This window comes from Scatophagus argus, chromosome 3 (assembly GCF_020382885.2).
Source record: "Scatophagus argus isolate fScaArg1 chromosome 3, fScaArg1.pri, whole genome shotgun sequence".
NCBI lineage: Eukaryota > Metazoa > Chordata > Actinopteri > Scatophagidae > Scatophagus > Scatophagus argus.
In genome coordinates this window covers 4,001,147-4,019,732 of record NC_058495.1, presented here as the reverse complement: position 1 = coordinate 4,019,732, position 18,586 = coordinate 4,001,147, and the positions used below count along the sequence as shown (strand labels likewise).

General features: G+C 42.6%; 1 protein-coding gene across 7 annotated transcripts in view; it reads left to right on the top strand.

Annotated features, from left to right (window-relative positions):
* The window catches only part of setd5 (SET domain containing 5), a 29,995-nt gene that overhangs the window by 5,572 nt on the left and 5,837 nt on the right, over positions 1-18,586 (top strand). The window contains exons 2-21 of one of the 7 annotated variants that reach the window (XM_046382027.1): positions 7,769-8,032; positions 9,402-9,504; positions 9,914-10,143; positions 10,695-10,738; positions 10,881-11,068; positions 11,380-11,418; positions 11,547-11,837; positions 11,999-12,147; positions 12,299-12,416; positions 12,558-12,667; positions 12,892-13,141; positions 13,357-13,440; positions 13,763-13,954; positions 14,042-14,419; positions 14,559-14,819; positions 15,056-15,173; positions 15,439-15,665; positions 16,270-16,326; positions 16,452-16,937; positions 17,357-17,449. In XM_046382027.1, the coding sequence (XP_046237983.1) occupies positions 7,962-8,032; positions 9,402-9,504; positions 9,914-10,143; positions 10,695-10,738; positions 10,881-11,068; positions 11,380-11,418; positions 11,547-11,837; positions 11,999-12,147; positions 12,299-12,416; positions 12,558-12,667; positions 12,892-13,141; positions 13,357-13,440; positions 13,763-13,954; positions 14,042-14,419; positions 14,559-14,819; positions 15,056-15,173; positions 15,439-15,665; positions 16,270-16,326; positions 16,452-16,937; positions 17,357-17,449 (3,489 nt within the window). In that variant the 5' untranslated portion in view covers positions 7,769-7,961. Of the gene's footprint in view, positions 1-7,768; positions 8,033-9,401; positions 9,505-9,883; positions 10,144-10,694; positions 10,739-10,880; positions 11,069-11,379; positions 11,419-11,546; positions 11,838-11,998; positions 12,148-12,298; positions 12,417-12,557; positions 12,668-12,891; positions 13,142-13,356; positions 13,441-13,762; positions 13,955-14,041; positions 14,420-14,558; positions 14,820-15,055; positions 15,174-15,438; positions 15,666-16,269; positions 16,327-16,451; positions 16,938-17,356; positions 17,450-18,586 lie in introns of all 7 variants that reach the window. The other 6 variants (XM_046382010.1, XM_046382000.1, XM_046382019.1 and 3 more) reach the window with 6 other exon arrangements.

The window sequence follows — 18,586 nt, the reverse complement described above, 5'->3', positions numbered from 1 at the left end:
GCCAGGGTTTTCCTGTTCATAAGCACCTTCGTCTGTCACCTTCAGCAAATAGTTCTGGTTGAGACGTGTCATGTGGGTGTTGTAGTTCTGTTTTTTGTAAACAGTGTCCATTGCTATTCACTTAAATGCTTTTAAAACGGGTTTGGTCTTCGAATAGAGCACCACCTCTCAACCTTTTAGAACCCAGATTTGTTCTTTGCTTAAGCTTGGCAGTTGTTTTATTTAAATTTACCATCTTCACAGATATACACACTTTGCCCATAATTTTGGGTGCCCTTCGAAAGACTAGATTTTAGGTTTATTGTATTCATCTCATGAACTCAGAACAGAGTGGGACAGTGAAAGTGCCACAGCAGGTCAAAATGGCTGCCAGTCCTCAGTGCTTTTCTTTGAGTGACACCTTGTGATCTTGCATTGGCTCGTCTCACATATGTGTTGTGCTACAAATGTTGCTGTAAGGTGGAGCCAGGGCAAGCCCTCATGTCTGTTTGAATAAGACTGTTGGCCAAAAGAGGAAATGGAAATGTCATGTAAATGTGTTTGTCATGCAGTGAGATCACGTGGTAAGAGGCAGAGGGTGACTCTGGTTTATGTCATGCCAGAGCATGAGCTTATCTCACAACAAGATGGCTGTTTTAGGCTTCATACATCTGCTAGATCACTAGTTGGAAAACATTCCTCCCCACATTGGGAGTAGACATGGCTCACAGAAAGTAGTGCCACTATGTTAAGTGTCCTTTTCTCTGTAGCTCTTTTAAATAGAACATGTTAATCACAATCATGTGCAACAAACACAAGATTTTGGATTAAGTTTTGACTACAAGCCTTCTCTTGTTTAATTTTAAGTTTGATGCTGTCTTAGTTGGATTCCTATCTTAAGAGTTAATTCATTCCATAGAAGCCACCTACTTTCAGTTTTACTTCAGAGGGAAGAAGGACACAGACACAAAACAGAAAGAGGTAATCAGGTAGCTCAGTCCTTTGTTTTTTGGTCTTCTAGGTTGCTGAGCTTCAAATGGACATTGGCTGGCTTGTTTGTCCCTGAAAAGGATGATTGATTTTATCTCATTGCTGGCCGTGCTCTACCCCCCACCCCTCTTACAGCACCTACTTGGCCTTTGTTCTCCAATGCGGGGCCTCTCACTCCTGGCCTGGTCCCGGTCCATTCAGGAATCTGGCAATTGCTGTGTCAGTGGCGTGACGCATTGTGCTCCCCGGGCGCTCAACTGCTCAGCATGGCGACCGCCACCTCGCTGCTAAAGTTGAAACATTAACTAATGACAGTACCACTCAGCCATAGGCCCTTTCATACACATTTCTTGCCGTGGTGCCATATTTTTGCATTACTTCTTAATATGTCATTCCGTTACCCCCTGTGCACACTACGCTCTGTTGTTATATTTTTGTTCAGTGAGCCTCTGATTGTGCTACTGTAGCGAGAAATGGTTTGTCCTGTTAGATCACATGTTTTCTTTATCCTCCTGCAGTGTGTTTCTGGAAGACAACAATGCAATTTGGATAAGATAGTAATTGAGGCGCTGTTGTAAGAGCACTGTGTTTTTGTTGGGGTGTTGGTGGGTGGGACTTGGACTTGTTTATTTTTTTTCTCCTCCGTTGTGCTCACACATACTTCACCACGACTCTGGAAGTCATGGCAAACAATATTCGAATGAAATTAAAATCCTTCCTATATAAACCTCTGTTTCATCTCACTGCAGTATTGTTATCCATCTGTATGATTTACAGTTGTGACATGTGAAAGAGGTTAGTAGTGAGTGGTGTCCCTGAAGTCATGTTTTGTGTGTGTTTTTGTTTTTACCTCCTTGTGATATTGTAAATGTGTTTGGGTAAGTGTGAAATAAGATCTACAATGGACCTTGCTTTCTCACATATCCTGTTTGTCTTAAAGCCAGGCCCTATTGATTTGCCCGTTCTTCATCTTCAATTTCCTTCTGCTAAAGCTCGGAGAGTGCAGTTCGACCTGCGCAGTGCTCAGGAACAGCAGATATTCATATCCTGCCTTGTACAGCAAGCATGTGTGCGGGGGCAGACTGAGTGGGCTGGTGTAATCTCACTGGACTGGATGTGTTGTGGAGGTTTGGTGAGGCACAGGTGGACGTTGTGCGAGCATGGACATGCTGTTAAAACCCAGTTTGTTTGTTTGTTTTTTTTAAATGTAGGTTCATGTATATGTATGTATTTAACCCTTCTACTTGTCTCCTTAATACTTTATGTTGAATAGATTTCCATGTCAGCGGTTGCCTGCTAATCGGTTAACCACTGAGAATACTTTTGGCTCGTTACACACATCGCCCTGTAGGTTAATTTGCCCACACACACACACAGACGCACACTCTCTCCTAATGACTTCTAGTTAGCAGTCTCATGTAAAACAACCCAAGAACTGAAGCCAGCTAAACAAAGTTTGTGTAGTTTCTCCAAAAAAGCACCAAAGTCAGATGTCAATTGTGTGATTATTCAGTTTAGTTGTGGTACTAGCCTGACAGAAATAAATGTACACTGCAAGTGAGATTCTTGCTCTAGTGATACTGTAATATTACGGACAATGTTGACCTAATGTTTCTTATTGTTACAGTGTCTCTTTTGGTCAGGCATCCTCATGCACATGCTCCCCTTTCATTTGTTCTTTCATTGTAATAGAAGAGTGTACAGGTCCAGCTGAATTTCTGGAGTGCATTTAAGTGGGTCGTGCAGCAGGAGATTAACATAGTTATTTATTTTGAACTCCTTTCTGTGTAGCTTTGGATTTACGTCTGGGGTTGTTGTACTCTGGAAAATAAATCAGGATCTGTTCTATTGCAGACTGCAGCAGGTTTCCCTGCTCTTAGAGATTCTGTGTGTAGATTCTACACAAAACCGCTCCATTCAGTATTTTAATTACAATGAGGTTGTGTTTACTGAACAGCTCTTACTAATGGTGACAAACTGCTGATAAATATCAATATGAAATGGTTGTGGTCTAATATCTGACTGATGACTGAACTGTAAAACACTACGTCAGAGGACCAGTATTCAAGGTCCCTTTTGAGTTTTAAAGCTTAAAAACAATGAAAATGTACTTAAAAGTTTAGCTAGCAAATGTTGATTTGCTAGCTGCCAATCTGAAGGACTTGCCCTTCTGAGGGTCTGCTTAAAACAGCAAAACACACTCTGTTTTTACTTTTCAACCATAAATTAGTGATCTTTCTTGACATTTCCATCCTCACCATTACACCCACCATAGTTTCAATCTGTAGTTTGTCCACAGACTTTAATTAGCTAGTGCTGAAATAACCTCTGACTGTTTCAGTATAGCAGTTCTAGCAAGCTATGGCAAATTAGAATTTCACATTTGTGATTTGAAAATTACAAAACTTCTGATATTGAAAATGTAAAATCAAAACAAGTTCTTGTTATGAACTTGGTGGTGTTGTGTGGACCATAGTAAAATTTCAATTTTGATTTCATGGGGTGGGCTATACTTTCAGTCTGCACTGTATCTGCATGTCCATGATGTGTCTATTTTTGTTCCTTCCCTATGTTATTTAACAAATGCTGCTGAGCTCTGTTCAGCTGAGGTGTGGCATTTTGTGTGTACGTGCCTTTGAACTGTTTTGCATATATGCTCTGAATTTGTTTCTCTCTATGTATGAAATGTACTCCCTACAATGCCCTAGAGACACAATTAGATGTTAAAGCATAATCAAATAGCTTATTTTGGGACAGTACAGTGCACATCTGCCAGTGCTTGACAATAATGGAACACGAGTATGTTTAAAAAAAACAAACAAGAAGAGGGCAGAGAGTTTCTGTGAGAGATGATAAGGGAGAGACAGATTCTCTTTTGCTGTTCATTTTCTGTGTATGTCCCTCCCCTTGGTCTCCAAAATGGCCTCTGTTCTAGTGGAAGTGAAAAGACTTTGTTGAGCCTGCTGGTAATTTGAGCCCGGTATTCATGGCCAGAGGAACGAACAAGGAAGGGAGGGAGGTGGTGTGTGTGTTGGGTGGGGGGTGTAAAGAAAGGCTTTCCTTCTTCGTATGGAATTTACCTCCCTGGTTCACCGTCTGGTTCTTTTGGAAGAGGTCCAAATAGTGGCTGCCTTTGTGAGTTAGGTAGGAGCAAGGTAGCTATTTTTGTGAGGCTGTGATCATCCACAGGGATAATAAAAAGCCAGTGGTTTTTGAAAGGGTTTGGATAGGGCACTATGGGATTCGTTCCATGTCTAAGTATGTTACAAATTTGTTAACCCTTCTTGCCCCATTCCACGCTGTTCACTGCTCGATGTATTTAATGAGTCATGCTCTAAGAGGAGCAGCTCTTGAGCATTTGAAATATACCATCCAGTGTCTGTCTCTGTGTATCCTCCCCTGTATGTCTGTGTTCTCACTGAGGCCATTTGAGTTGTAGCAGATTGTTTTGCTCTTGTAACCAAAAGCTAGCTGACATTTCTTGTTGCTACCTAGTGTGCGTGCGTGTGTGTGTCCAGCTGGATAGGGCTGACATTCTCCATTTGACAGTGAGCACGGTTGAACTGACCTTGACATTATTGGAAGTCCCCAGCCTTGCTGCAGTTGCCTTGGTGCTGGAGAATGAGGACAGCAGGCACTGTAGCCAGGGGACCACTACAGAAATGTCATGCATCCTGTTGCTGCGACTGTCCTAGCAAAGCAGCCTTTATTTGAATGTTAGGGTTATTTTTATTGTGTAAGAGACCTTTGCTTTTTTGGACTTGTCTTGTGGTGAATCTGATCAGTCTGGTGGTGGTGTGAGGTATTTGCATGTGTTTGCCCGCAGGATGACCTTGGTATAAGCCAAATCCGCTCCTCAGCGTGTGAACAGGGCACAGGAGGGCCTGCTCCTCTTACTGCAGCCGCGGCTGCCGTCTCTGGCTCTGTGTCTGACTGGGCGGCCGACTGAGCGAGCAGGCAGAGAGGACAGGAAGGAAGAGAGTGAGGGAGAGCAGAGCAGTGTGGGTCAGTGTTTCAGCAGAGGCACAATCACATGACGAGGGGGTTGGGCCTCATGTTCGATGACTCATCCCTCCAGGCGTCTGGGAGGAAGACGCCTCCTGCTGGTTCCCTTTGTTAGTGCATCCTAATAGGAGGCTCAGTGAAAGCAGAACTGTGAAGCCCCTGGTTGTTTTTCTGCCCTGTGAATAGCCTCCCCTCCCTCTGCCCCATGCTGGAAGCCTCTGTATGGATGAGAGACAGGTCTATCGCATCATGTCCGTATCAAATTATCATTTTATATGTAGCAGATGAAAGCTCTTGGCTACTTCTTGAATAAACACTTTCATTGTCAACATGAGTCAGCAAATTTTTGTTCTTACATCAGGCATGTAAGGATGTGTGTCTTATTGGGGTTATGTGGACTTGACAACCCTCGATATTCAGCTGAGGCAGCTGTTGTGACCTTTAGCAAAGGGACCTTGTTTATATGTCTGCCATTCCATCTTGGAACAGGCTTTCATTTTCTATTAATAGTCATTTACTAGTTGGTAACTGCTCTGTGTCTGACAAGTACTTATGCAATGGATAGATTTAACATAGATTTGAAAATAATGCAGTCTTTTGAATTAATAGATTAACATGCAACATTTGTGAGGGGATAAATTAGGCATCTGTTGGGTCATAAACCTCAAGCTTTTGGAAAGCTGTTCTTCACTGTCCATGAGGGCTGGGTATCACTTAAAAAAATTACAGTACCAGAACCCTTAAAGTGACTGATACCAGTAAAGTAATTCATTCAGTACCGATCATTGAGGCATTGTAAGTAAAACCATACAAATAGAATTTTTCTCCTTTAACAGAAAGGATCAGATGCAGGACATTTGACTAGAGAGGCTTTGATACTTCTTGGTACTGGGTTATTTTGGTTGATACCTTAAAAAGTATTGTGTACTCAATACCCAACTCTACTTTCCACGAGAGCTGCAGGTAAAGCATGCAGAAATATTGTACTGCTACTTATTTTTGTACTGCTTATTTTGACAGATACTGTGATACGACTCATGATTGTAATGGGATTGGTAATTTTTGCATTTCATGTGCACATCTTCCCAAGGTCTCCTAGGACTTGATGGTTTATTGAATTTTTATAGTATCTCAATATATTTTTAAAAATTTTAACGATATAGTTTCATGAGGCATTAAAATACATAACCCCTTTCTTCTGCCAAAACATGTCAGTGTTTTTATCTCTCCTTCCAACTCTGCCCTCACTCCCTCACAACCTATTCTGCAACATGGAGGAAGACACAGCACCGGTCCACACTGCTTAGGAGACCTGAGCCATTTTCACATAGGAACTTCAGACAAGTTTGGAGAATCAGGTCAAGACATAGTCCAGAGTTGCCCTTTCCCACATATAGCAGAAAACAGGAGGAGGAGGACTCATCCATAATGATGACCGTTTTTGTGCTGATATCAATACTCCATGTATTTGGATGAATCCATAATGATCTGTAATACACTGTCTCACTGTGAATTTTCATGACAGAGACTTACTTTATTAACACATGGATTCAGTAAAACATAACACAGACTATACAAGGCAGCTGTCAGGGTAAAGTTCATTTACTGTCTTGTTAAGTTCAGAGTTGCAGGGTGTCTTTGTGAAAGGTACTGTGGTCGTTGAAACCAACTACATCTTGTAGATAGGCCTATTTATTTAATACAAGTTACTTATTTTTCGTAATTTTTTATTTACATGTTCATTGTGCGTCTGAAATGGAAACGGAATGGAAACCCTGTCTTTGAATTTTATTTTGACCATTGTCTGTTTTAATAAAAGTGTTGTGGCTTTGGCTTACAATTGAACATTTAGCCCACGTCACACTAGAAAATACAGACATAGTATATCACCATTCAGCCCAGAAATACAGCCGTGTGATTTGTGGTCAAATCACTCAACCCTGTTGTGACCTACTATTGTTAAATCGGCTTGGTAATCACAGTGTTCTGTTTCTCATGCATTCGTACTACATTTTTAGCAGGAAATTGCTGTGTATGTTTTAGCAATCAAGTTTCTGTCATTAAAGGAAGAAGGCAAATATTGACCTCGTTACCTAACATAAGGGAACAACCATTAATGCTTTTTAAAGTAGACATTTTGATGTGTCATAACAGGAAAAGCACGGGTGAAACTGATATCAATGCTGATAGCTGCATTCCATGTAGTTTGTTTCCGGGTCACGTCTTTAGGCATGCTGGCTCAATTAAATGGTTTGCCAGTACGCTGTTAATAATTACACTATGACAAGTAAAACTCTGTGCTATGAAAGTGGTCTATGTTCTCATGTGGTAAATTTTTCTCATGCTGCAGATAAAAATTCTGTAAAACACATAATAAAATATATTTCATTATTATTTATATATAAGTTTTTTGTGCATTTTATATTTAAAGGTAAAATGCCTGATTTATCCCAGTTTGTCTCCATGAAATGTTGGTAGAGGGGAGGTCAAGCAGCCTTAAAAGCTTTCCTCTGAAAACAGACTTTCATATGAAACCAACTGCTCATGTGTTGTCATGGAGTGTGTAATGCTCATTTTTGTTTTCTTCATTTCACATTTTGAATATTTCTTAGCATTGAGAGGCATCAATCCAAAATGCATTAATCGCGCAAAGACACAGTTTACAGTTGTTACAAGTGCAGGTTTTTTTCCATCATCACGTGACACGCTGAGTCATGTACTCTTTGTCAGTATCCAGTCTGCGTGTGTGTGTGTATATAACTGAGGGCCTCTTTCTGTTGACTTCTCTTCTTAGGTCCCCCATGACCGTGAGCCGTGGGCTACGGCTTGGTGGCCCCCCACTTCTGGAGTGGTCTGTTGCTCTAATTGGGACCCTGTGATTCCCCTCATCACCGCTCCTCCTCCCCCCCATCCCATCCTGTCCCCCCCTCCCCCTCCCCCTCCTTCCCCCTCTTCCCCCCCTCCCACGCGTCGCTGTGCTGGACGTCATGAGCATAGTAATCGCGCTGGGAGTCACCACACCTGAAACGTCTTACTCAGATATGGCTGCTGGATCAGAGTAAGTCATCACTAGAAATCATTTAAAACTTGGGTTTTATTTTTGTTTAAGTTCTTTTCCTCTCCCAGTTAAGTTGCTGATATCTGTGAATTGCTCAATTAAAATGTAAAGTGTCATGGGATATAAACAAACTTCTGGTTTAACCTGATCATCTACATCACCTGAATAGCTGCTGTCATGCAGTTTCTATGGCAAATCCAAATAAAACTGCCTGGTATTGATAAAGGTGAAATTTCAAGTTGGCCAAGCAAGTAGGTTGGTGAATTTTTTCTTTAATCGTCATCAGTGGAAAATTACAGAAATAAGTGGTAGGAATTTTCCATCTGATTGCAGGTTTTGTGTAGGTTTTTGAGGAGGTCCTAGGGATTCTCAACTACTGAAAAATAGTTTAAAATATTGCCTTAAGAAAACACAATATGAAATGTTGCTGAACCCTACCTTTTGTTTACATTCCTCTACAACTTTCACACCTGGGATTGTGATAGATATGCTTCCTTCCAATATCCTGTAAGTAGTTTTCTGTCAGCTTTGCAAAAACTGCTGAGAGAGACCTGAAGAGATGGGAAGCTCAGACCACCAAAGATTACTTTGCCATAAAACACACTTTGTTCAAATTCAACAGAAGCAAAATAAAACTCACTAAAACCATTTTGATTAGTTTCTTGCAGCAAGCAGCAAATTTTTGCAATGCTAATAGAGTTTATCTTGTAATCAATTGCAAATTACAACCCTCCAACCATCAGCTGATTAATTATCATCTCTGTAATTGATTTTTTTTTTCTACAATTAATATGGTTACTGTTGATTCTGTATTGTCCCCTCAGAGGAGGGAGGGAGATTTGTATCGTATTGCCACGTCAGGCCCTACCTTTGTAGACTACTGTTAGAGGAGACGTCCACAGACAGCCTAAGTAAGAACAGTTGACACTTCTCTGTAGGTGAGCCTGCTTATGTGACTCAGGTTATGTGGAATGCAGTTGGTCTCTCTCCTACCCAGGCCTGTTCATGGCCCGCTTTAGTTTCCTCCATACCTCAGTCAGGAGGATTGATTCTAATGCACTCTGCTGAGATTCACAAAAATCTGGGAGTTAAATGTAACATTTCCTCATTTTGATTCTTTTGACATTTAAGTTTGCTCTGTTCTCTGTGTGGCCAGACCTCAGGTAAAGGGCAAAATGGAGGCCCACATTCCATTTCCTAATTTTGCTGTTCTCCCAGGCAGGAGAGCAACTTCAGGGTCTTGGTGCCATCTAGTGACTGATTGCTGTTTTTATTAAAACAGCTGTTTACATAACAGACCTCCAGTTTTATGCATGTAATTCCTGTTATATTTGCATTCCGTAAAATAATTCTTTGTGTTATTTTCCAGCCCTGAGTCAGTTGAAGCAAGCCCTGCCGTGAATGAGAAAAACTATAACAACCACAGCTGTGGGAGCGCACAGAGTCATGGGTATCGGGGACTACCATATGCTGTGAGTTCAGTTCTTTTTATAGCATGCCATGTATTATTGTAGTTTAGTATTATTATCTGTTAATCAAAGATAAATTTGCCACAATTGTGAAAATTTCAAAAGCTAAAGTAATAACTCAGTTTAATCTATCCAATCTTTTCTTATTTTCTAATCTTTTTCTGTTCTATTAAAATAGAACAATAAGAGTAAAACTAAGGATTGGTGGTGCTTCTAATTTGATTAAATACATGAATGTCTGTCCTACTATTAGGCTTCTGTAACCACAAACTACTTTCGTTATTAACAGCTGTACTGTTTCACATACCTGTTTTTTTGCCCTCATTTTCATTCGTCTCCATTTTCCGTTTCCCTTTTTTGCCTGAACACCCGTTGTTTGAAGATGCAACAGTCTTCCGTTGTGTGTTGTCAGGATCACAACTATGGCGCACCCCCTCCCCCCACCCCACCCGCCTCCCCGCTCTCCCAAACCATCATTCCCCGCATGGATCTCAACGGCGTGGTACGCAGCTCCCGCTATCACGGAACTACTGAGGACAACTCAGCCGACAGCGATAGCTCCTCAGAGGAGGACGGTGCTGTGGCCAGCTGGTGTCACTGCAGCCTGACGCCGGACGGCATAAAGTCGTACGATAACTGCAGGTGAGACATGGAAAACCTGCCCAGTTTGGATCCAGGAGCACAAGTTCCATCTACTGTATCAGGCTGCAAGGCTGTAATGACCAGACCTTCATGGAAATTTATGAGAAAGCACAGTGAAGGTGCTGCCAAACAAAGTTGATACATTGAGAAGGGCAGTACTCTTTTAAGGACCTAATTATTATATATTTAATGTTTCATTTCATGCATTGTGATTTATATATCATTGTTTTTAACAGTGAAAACAATGCTCAGGTCCTACCAGGGCTTTGTTTACCTCTCGTACCTTCTATTCACCTGTCAGATGCATAATCCAGTTAAAATATCTCTTTGTCTTCAGACTGTGATCACTTCTCAAGTTTCAGTTAAAATTTTGTTGGTGTGATCTTTTCTGTGTGATCTGCAGTTTTGTTCCTGTGATCTTTTTATTTAATTTTCGTGTCATGTGCTTTATGACAGTGATTTGACTTCATGTTGTACATTTGAACTGTGGTCACATTTACATTATGTGCTGATGTGTTTTATTGCCTTTTTTGTTGCATGGGGCTTGACAGGAAAGGAGCAGAAGGCCAACATAGAAAAACAGAAAATGTTTCAGGTATGTTTCTGTTATTTAGGTCTTTTGTTATTTAGATATCACCATACATTTATTTATACAAAATAGTAGTTTATAAAGTGCATATCAATGAAGAAATTGCGTCCCCATGATATCTTATTATTGTTTGTTGTTCTTTCTTTAGCTGGAGAGAGTAGCGCCACTGAGAGTGGTGATGAAGAGGTGTCGCCCGCCACCATCTCTTACACGGCCACCCAGCATACGCCCACCAGCATAAAACTTACTGTCAATCGAGTCAAAAGGAGCAAGTCCAAAAAGAGGAAAAAGAGTACGGAGAAGGCCCGTGGAACACCGAAGGGCAAGAAAGTCAAGGTATGCAAGCTGTGAAGATGCAGATTAGATTGGTATGAATCCAGCATAAAAGTCAATAATCATCTTGAAGAAATGCATAAATGAAGCCCCATATGGAACCAACAATTAAAAAAAAAAAAAATAATAATACATTTTATATATGGGTGCCTGTCTTGACATTCAAGGTCACTGTACAGATAGAAGCTACACAATAAAATACAGTAAGAATTTCAGGATTTTGCACAAGTTTGCCACATTGAAAATGTCTCAGTTTGGTTTTTCATTGAAGAATCCTCCATGTATTGATATGGATTAATATTTCCTTCTTTCAGGCTTTCAGAGAGGGTTCTAGGAAATCCATGAGAATGAAGGTAAGATGGAGCAAATCTGACATTTATGTTACTTTATCCATCAGTCAGTTCTACCAGCTTCATGCTTCTCCTTTTCTGTAAAGAAAACCCCCAGTCAAAACCTGCTCTATTTTTTTTCTTCCATCTAGAACTCAACAACGGAGGCCAGCGTGTTGGATGAGAACACAGCAGAGGGATGGGAGAGTAGGATCCGCCAGTGGACGGACCAGTATGAGGAGGCTCTGGCCAACCAGTACAGCGCTGATGTCCAGACCCTTCTCCAGTTCCACCGCGCTGCCAATTCCACCGTCTCCAAGGCTGAGAGTGGCACCACAACACCTCCTTCCACCACACAGATCCAGGCCTCAGTCGACGCCATGGACACCATCAACCGCACTGAGCTGGCCTGTAACAACACAGTGCTGGGCTCACAGATGCAGGTCAGCCAGAGTCCTGATCCAAACTCATAACTGCATTTTGGGACTAAACTAAACATATATTGCAACAGTAGCAATTTAGAAAAAGCAGTATAGCAATATAGCCAATATTAATTACGCCCATAATAAAACATTATATAAACTGTTATATTTTCTGTTTGCAGCTCCAGTTAGGACGGGTAACACGGGTGCAGAAACACAGGAAGATCCTCCGCGCAGCCAAGAACCTGGAGCCAGACACTCTCATTATTGAATATCGGGGAAAGGTCATGCTCAAGCAACAGTTTGAAGTTAATGGGCACTTCTTCAAAAAGTAAGAGATCATGGTCTATGTGTAGCTGGACCATATACATTGAGTGTTTGTGTCCACAGCAAGTTGTTTACATTCACAAAGATTCCAGTGTTGTCTCAGCTGTTGAATGTACTGTGCCGCTTTTGATACCATTGATTGCATATTTTTCCAGACCCTACCCATTTGTGCTGTTCTACTCAAAGTTTAATGATGTGGAGATGTGTGTTGATGCAAGGACCTTTGGAAATGACGCACGCTTTATCAGGAGGTCCTGCACACCCAATGCTGAGGTCAGCCACCAAGCTTTTTTGAAATCTCAGTGCTTGATGGTTTCATATCCTTTTGGTATGACTTTTGTAAGGTTACATTATTCGAATATTGTTTTTGTTTTGTTTTGTTTTAACTGTTTAACCATGTGTTCCCTTCCTCAGGTCCGGCATATGATTGCTGAGGGCATGATCCATCTGTGCATCTATGCCATCAGTCAAATCACAAAGGACGCCGAGGTCACCATTGGATTTGACTACGAGTTCAATAGCTGGTCAGTACTGCTCTTCAAGCCATAGTTCTCTTCCCTCATGCCTTCAAATCCAGCCATCCACACACAATTCATATTAAGTATGAGTGGTTCATTTAACTGTCTACACGTACAGTAGATATGTGATATGGGCTTTTAGTTTTGTTCTGCTTTACCTACAAACTGATGTTTAGCTTTACTTTAGCTTCTCAAGTCTGATCTTCCCATTTCTCCAAACAAACCACCAGTAATTACAAAGTGGACTGTGCCTGCCATAAGGGCAACCAGAACTGCCCAGTGCAGAAACACAACCTGAGCCCCAGAGAGAGCTTACTGAGTCCCCCCTCCCAGCCACCTCCCACACCACTGGTTGGTGCCGAGACCCGGCGGAGAAAAGCCCGCAGGAGAGAGCTTGAAGGCTGCCTTGCAGGTGACAGCAACCAGACCCTGGACCAGCATCAGGAGGCCAAAGAACTACAGGGGACCAGTGACACAGAGGTTTGTGTATGTGTGTGTCTGTCTAGCTAAGATGAAAGGCTTTTCAAAATATATCTGGTTAACACTAAGGTTAAACAAAGGCATTAGTCATATATTTAACTCAACTTTACAGACTGGGCTTGTAGATTTTAAAAATGCCTACAATAACCAAACACTGCTAGTTCTTTTTGCTAGGTAAAATGTTTTCTTTATGTGCTGCCTGTCTGTGTCATTAGGAAAGGCTGCTGGATGATGTGAAGGTAGAAGAGGGAGAGGAAGGAGAGGTGGATGAAAATGGGGTCACCATCTCCAGTAAAAGAGTATGACATTTAAAATATTTTCCAATACAGACTTTTATATTCTGTAAGACGATGGATTCCAATACCACTTCATTTATTAGTATCTGACTGGGAGAGTGGGGAAAACTGTAAAATTCCCCAAAACTGCTGTATCTCTGAGCTATCTCTTTGACCAAATTAAACACATTTAGGCTATTTTATGTGACCTCCTTTGAATAACCAATGTAGCAATTAATGTGTTTTACTCTGAGTCTCCCATTAAACTGTTAGAAACCTTCAGGTTTCAGGTAGTTTTGACACTAGCTGTGTAACACCCCACTTGTGTCTCTGTCTATTCCTGTAGACATGTACCAGCCTGGAACGGAGGCGCCGGAGAGTTGGAGGAGCAGAGATAAAGGAGGAGGGTGTGGAAACTGAGGACGGGGCAGGAAACCCCGCAGGCAACACCCCCATACCTCACAGCTCTGCAGTGGGGGTCAGCACACGACGCACCACCTATGTCATGGTCAGCGAGAGAAATCAGTTTGCCTCATCTGTATGTGTCTGTATTTGTGTGTATCTGTGTGCATGCGTGCGTGTGCTGCATCTATTTAATCTACTCTATTTATACATCCTCTCACAGGAGGCACCATCTACTGAAGAAAAGACCTCATCACCCAACCTGCCCGCTCCTGTTGTTCCCCCTAAACCTCCAAGGCCTGCCAAGCCTCGACCCAAAAGTCGCATCTCTCGCTACAGATCGAGCTCATCCCAGCGTGCCCGGCGGCAACGTCAAGCCCTTGCCCAGCAGGCAGCAGCAGCAGCTGCGGCTGCAGCGATGTCGGCGATGCCATCATCAGCTGATCAGGGTGCTGCTCTGGACGAAGAGGGATCCCAGGGCCCATATGGTGCTGAATATGGCCACGGAGAAAGCAGTCTGGGTGGTCAGGTACTTGATGGAGATGGCCAGGCTCTCAACTGCATTAACAGAAGCAACTTGCGCTACCCCAAGACCAAGAAGGTTAGAGGACATTAGACTTTGTAGATATAATATGTAGGACACTGGCTATTTTAGGGTCAAGGATTCTTAATCACATGTATTATTTTGTATATTCCATGCAAATGCACAGTTGATGATTAATGTTTCTCTTCGCTTTCAGTACCTGGTCACAGAGTGGTTGAATGATAAGGTCCCTGGAGGGGAGAAAGTCCATCAAGAGGTGCCTGTTGAGCGCCCTTTGCGGATAACCACTGACCCCACGGTGCTGGCCACCACCCTCAACATGCTGCCAGGCCTCTCCCATTCATCGCTCATCTGTACAACACCCAGACACTACGTTCGCTTTGGCTCCCCCTTCAACCCAGAGAGACGGCGGCCCCGCCCACTCCAAATGGATGGCACTTATGGCTGCTACAAGAAGGTGAGAGGTGCAGAAAAGTGTTCTACAACTCCAGTTCCAAAAAAGGTTTGGATACTGGGTGAATACAGGGTAAATACAAACCGAATACAATCATTTGCAAACAAACTGTGTTAACCGACACAACGGAATGGAATGTTCCAGTACACAGCTTTCCCAGACTTTCGTTGCTCCTGTCCCAACTCATTTGAAACATGTTGCTGGCTTCAAGTTGAACAAACCATCTTGTCTTGATGCAGAGATGGATAAAGCAGCTGGAGGGTGAGAGCTGTTCAGCAAGTGTGGAGGACGGCACAGAGTCCACCTCTTCCCAGCAAAGTACCAGTAGCAGGTCCACCCCCAACCCCCTTTCCACTGGTACGTACATTCCCTCCTTAATGAGTGACTCGTTTACTGCTGCGTTTTCTGACCACGCACCAAAGCTGGAAGAAGAATGAACTATAGATCAGATCAAAGCAACTAGGTGTTACTATTACAATAAAACAACTAAGTAAAGGGTACTTTCTTCCTGTAACTGCATTCCAGATGACATATTTTATGTAATACTGTTGTGTTGTCTCATCATGTGTTTCTATCGTAAATATGTAATTTTTTTCTGTATTTTATGTTTTTTAAATCGCAGAACTCAACGCACCATTTAAGAAGCGCCGCTCCAAGTACATGACAGAGCCAACACCAGCACCCTCAGACCATCTGCTTCGCCCGCTTTCACCCATCACACCACCGCTCCCAGAGGACTCCCTCCAACTGCTCTCCATCACCTGTGGCTCTCTGTTGCCCAACGGCCTGGGCTACTCACCCATGCCCTCGCTACCCACCAGCCGCTGCAACACACCGCTGCAATTTGAAGTAAGAGCCCAAACCCATCAGCACCTGGATGCACTGTTTCTGACATTAGTCTGTTAAAGCTCATATATCAACTTACTGTCGAAATCCAATAATATCCATCCATTTTGTTAAACTGCACCATTGTTCCATCTTTTCCTTTCTGACATTGCACACAAGTTTCACAGTCTTGGAGGACAACCATTTTCAGAGACAGCCAAATAGTTATTCACTGATGCATCATCATCCATCAGTGAATAACTATTTGGCGAAAACCCTCCTAAATGAAACTCTTGATATCCCTCCCATAATCAGTAGCCTGGGTAGTGTCGGCGTGCGGCTTTTTGCTGCCCAGTGAACAGATAGTGATGTATGTGTTTATTTCAGCATAAAATCGTTTGTATCTAAGAGCTTGGAGTCAGTTTATTCCAAACTCTCTCAGAGTATATTTATTATTTGTACTACTACTACAACAACTACTGTTTGGATGGAAATAAGCCTTTTGTTCTGGATTAAAAACTTACATAAGACCTGCTGCTGTCAGTATAAGCGGGCAGGTTGTCCAATTATGATAAATGTTTGGGACACGCCATGTCATGTTTCCAATGGCCTTTGCTTTTCTATTAAGAACATATCATCCCCTGAGGCATCTCCTGTCCACCGGCCGGAGTCCATCTCTCCTGAGGTATGTTCCGAGCTTTCTGTCACAATTAACTTTTTGAACACAAACAGTTGCATGCTGCTAAACTACTGAGTTTGTACTCAGATTTGACAGAATTATATTTGTCCTCCCTCTTTGTCCACCTTCAGCCATGTCTTCAGACAGACTTTGACATCCCACGGCCTCAGTTCCCAGACCTGTCACTCAGCTCCAGCTTGGAGAGCCCTGTGGCTGTGACCTCAGATGACTTTTCCCTTTCTGGAGGCCCTTCAGGCCATGACTCCCAGGGCCCTTCATCTGGAGGGGCCAGTTCCCTAAACCCAGTGTCCTGTCCTTCCTCAGACCTAACCCCCCAAAACAGGGAACAGGCCTTTAGGACAGAGTTCAATCTCATATATGCCTGCTCCCCTCTCAACGCAAACCTGGGGAACCCTGTGGCTACCGATCGCCGTCTCTCCCAGTCAGAGGGTGGCTTCTCCCCGGCAGAGTCCTTCCACAGTTCCATAAGCGTCCAGGGGCTGCTGGGAGATGTAGGCCCTGGCTCCATGTCACCCTACGGCGAACCTCATTATAGTGGAGGCTACTCAGAGAGTGGCACACCTCCTCACACCAGCAACCCACCACAAAAAAAGAAGGCAAGTTGTCCACATCTTAATGTTAAGAATGTGAAAACTTTTTTTTTTTTTTTTTAATCGGCTAGTTTTCCAGGTTTAATCTTTTGTCTGTTCTTTTCAAGCACGAGTGATTTTGAGTGTGTTATGTGCAAACTGAAACCCTCATGATGTGCTTTTCCCCTTGCTCTGTGTTTGCCCGTTGACTTTGTCTTAAAGATATCAATTGGTCCTTCGTGTCAGGTGGTCGAATCCAAAAGCAACAGGCATTTAAAAACACATTTAACCATTTTATGTCTATATCTGAATTGATTTCCACGCTGTAGCTTTGACCCTCCCTCCCCCCTTCCTTCCTCCCCTCCTTTCCCTCAGTCCCCTTCCTTCCCCTCGTTGCTCCTTGATACTTTCTGCCAAGTCTCTCTTCCACTTTTCTTCCAAGGCAGAGGGCCAACCAGCATACCATTAGTCTGCTGACAGGGAAGCCAGATTACCAGGCTATAGATGTAAGAAGTGAATACAAGCCAGTACAAAATATGGTGAATATTCTCCCTACAACTACATCTTTAGAAGTGTGCATGTAAATATTGTTTCTCTGCATCTGCATAAAGCACCCACCCCATGCTCTGACAGCTCCGTCCCCTGCCCTCCTCCAAACCTACATTTGAATTATGATCCTTTAGTTTTGAGCAGGAATTTTAAGTTCTTGTGCCATTTCAGTCAAATTCATTAAAGTGTGTAAAGGTTCATCCATTGCCTTCAGCGTAAGAGGCCGATGGTTCATGACTCGTCATGATGGTGTTATGATGAAGCCCATGTGTCTCTGCTCCATCTCATCCATGGCTCTTTCCAAACTGGGATCAATGGTCCATCCACCACTACTACCAGAAAGGCTAAATTTGCCTGTTTGATTTACAACAAAAATACATGCATTATCACAAGGCACTATGGGAAAATTCAGGGTGAATTAAGGATACTACGGGTGAATGTCTCTGGGAGCTTTCCTGTTAACATGATTCATCAGTCTTGACTGAGCAAATGTAAAGTTGGATTGAACTGTCGAGTTTATGTAACTGGTCACATCACATGGTCTTACATGGTCTTATATATGTCAGGGTAGAGATATAGGACTGTATTTGAAAAATGGTTGCTGTCAACAGTGGCCTAGAACTCATCACTGGCTAAATGTCTAAAACACGAACATATGAAAATAAGGGAGCATAAAATACTGCACATCCTGTTCTTCCATAGATGAGCGCTGTGCCAGTGTCAGTCCTATTAACAAAGTATCCAGTATTAATAATCTTCTCAGATCTTCTCTTCTCAGTTCTTATTTAGAATTACCCTGAAGTGACCCATGACTCAGAACTGGCTCACTTGACCCATCTAGACAACAAAAGCCACTGCATCAAAGAAAGTTTTATAGCTCCAGCCAGTCCAACTCCTTCAGTTACAATAACGTTGCACTTGCTGAGATCTGTAGATGTGGCTGACAATGAGTTCAGTGTAAGTGGACACACAAGCAGTCAAATGATTAGACAGGTTAGCCAGATTACGGTATCTTAAATAAGTGTAAAACTGGAAGTTCTCTTCAAAGTAAGTTTGCCTAATCCGACTGTTTGTCAGATCTTGGCTTTGATCAGTGCAAGTTTATCAAAACCAATAGAATTGATGGC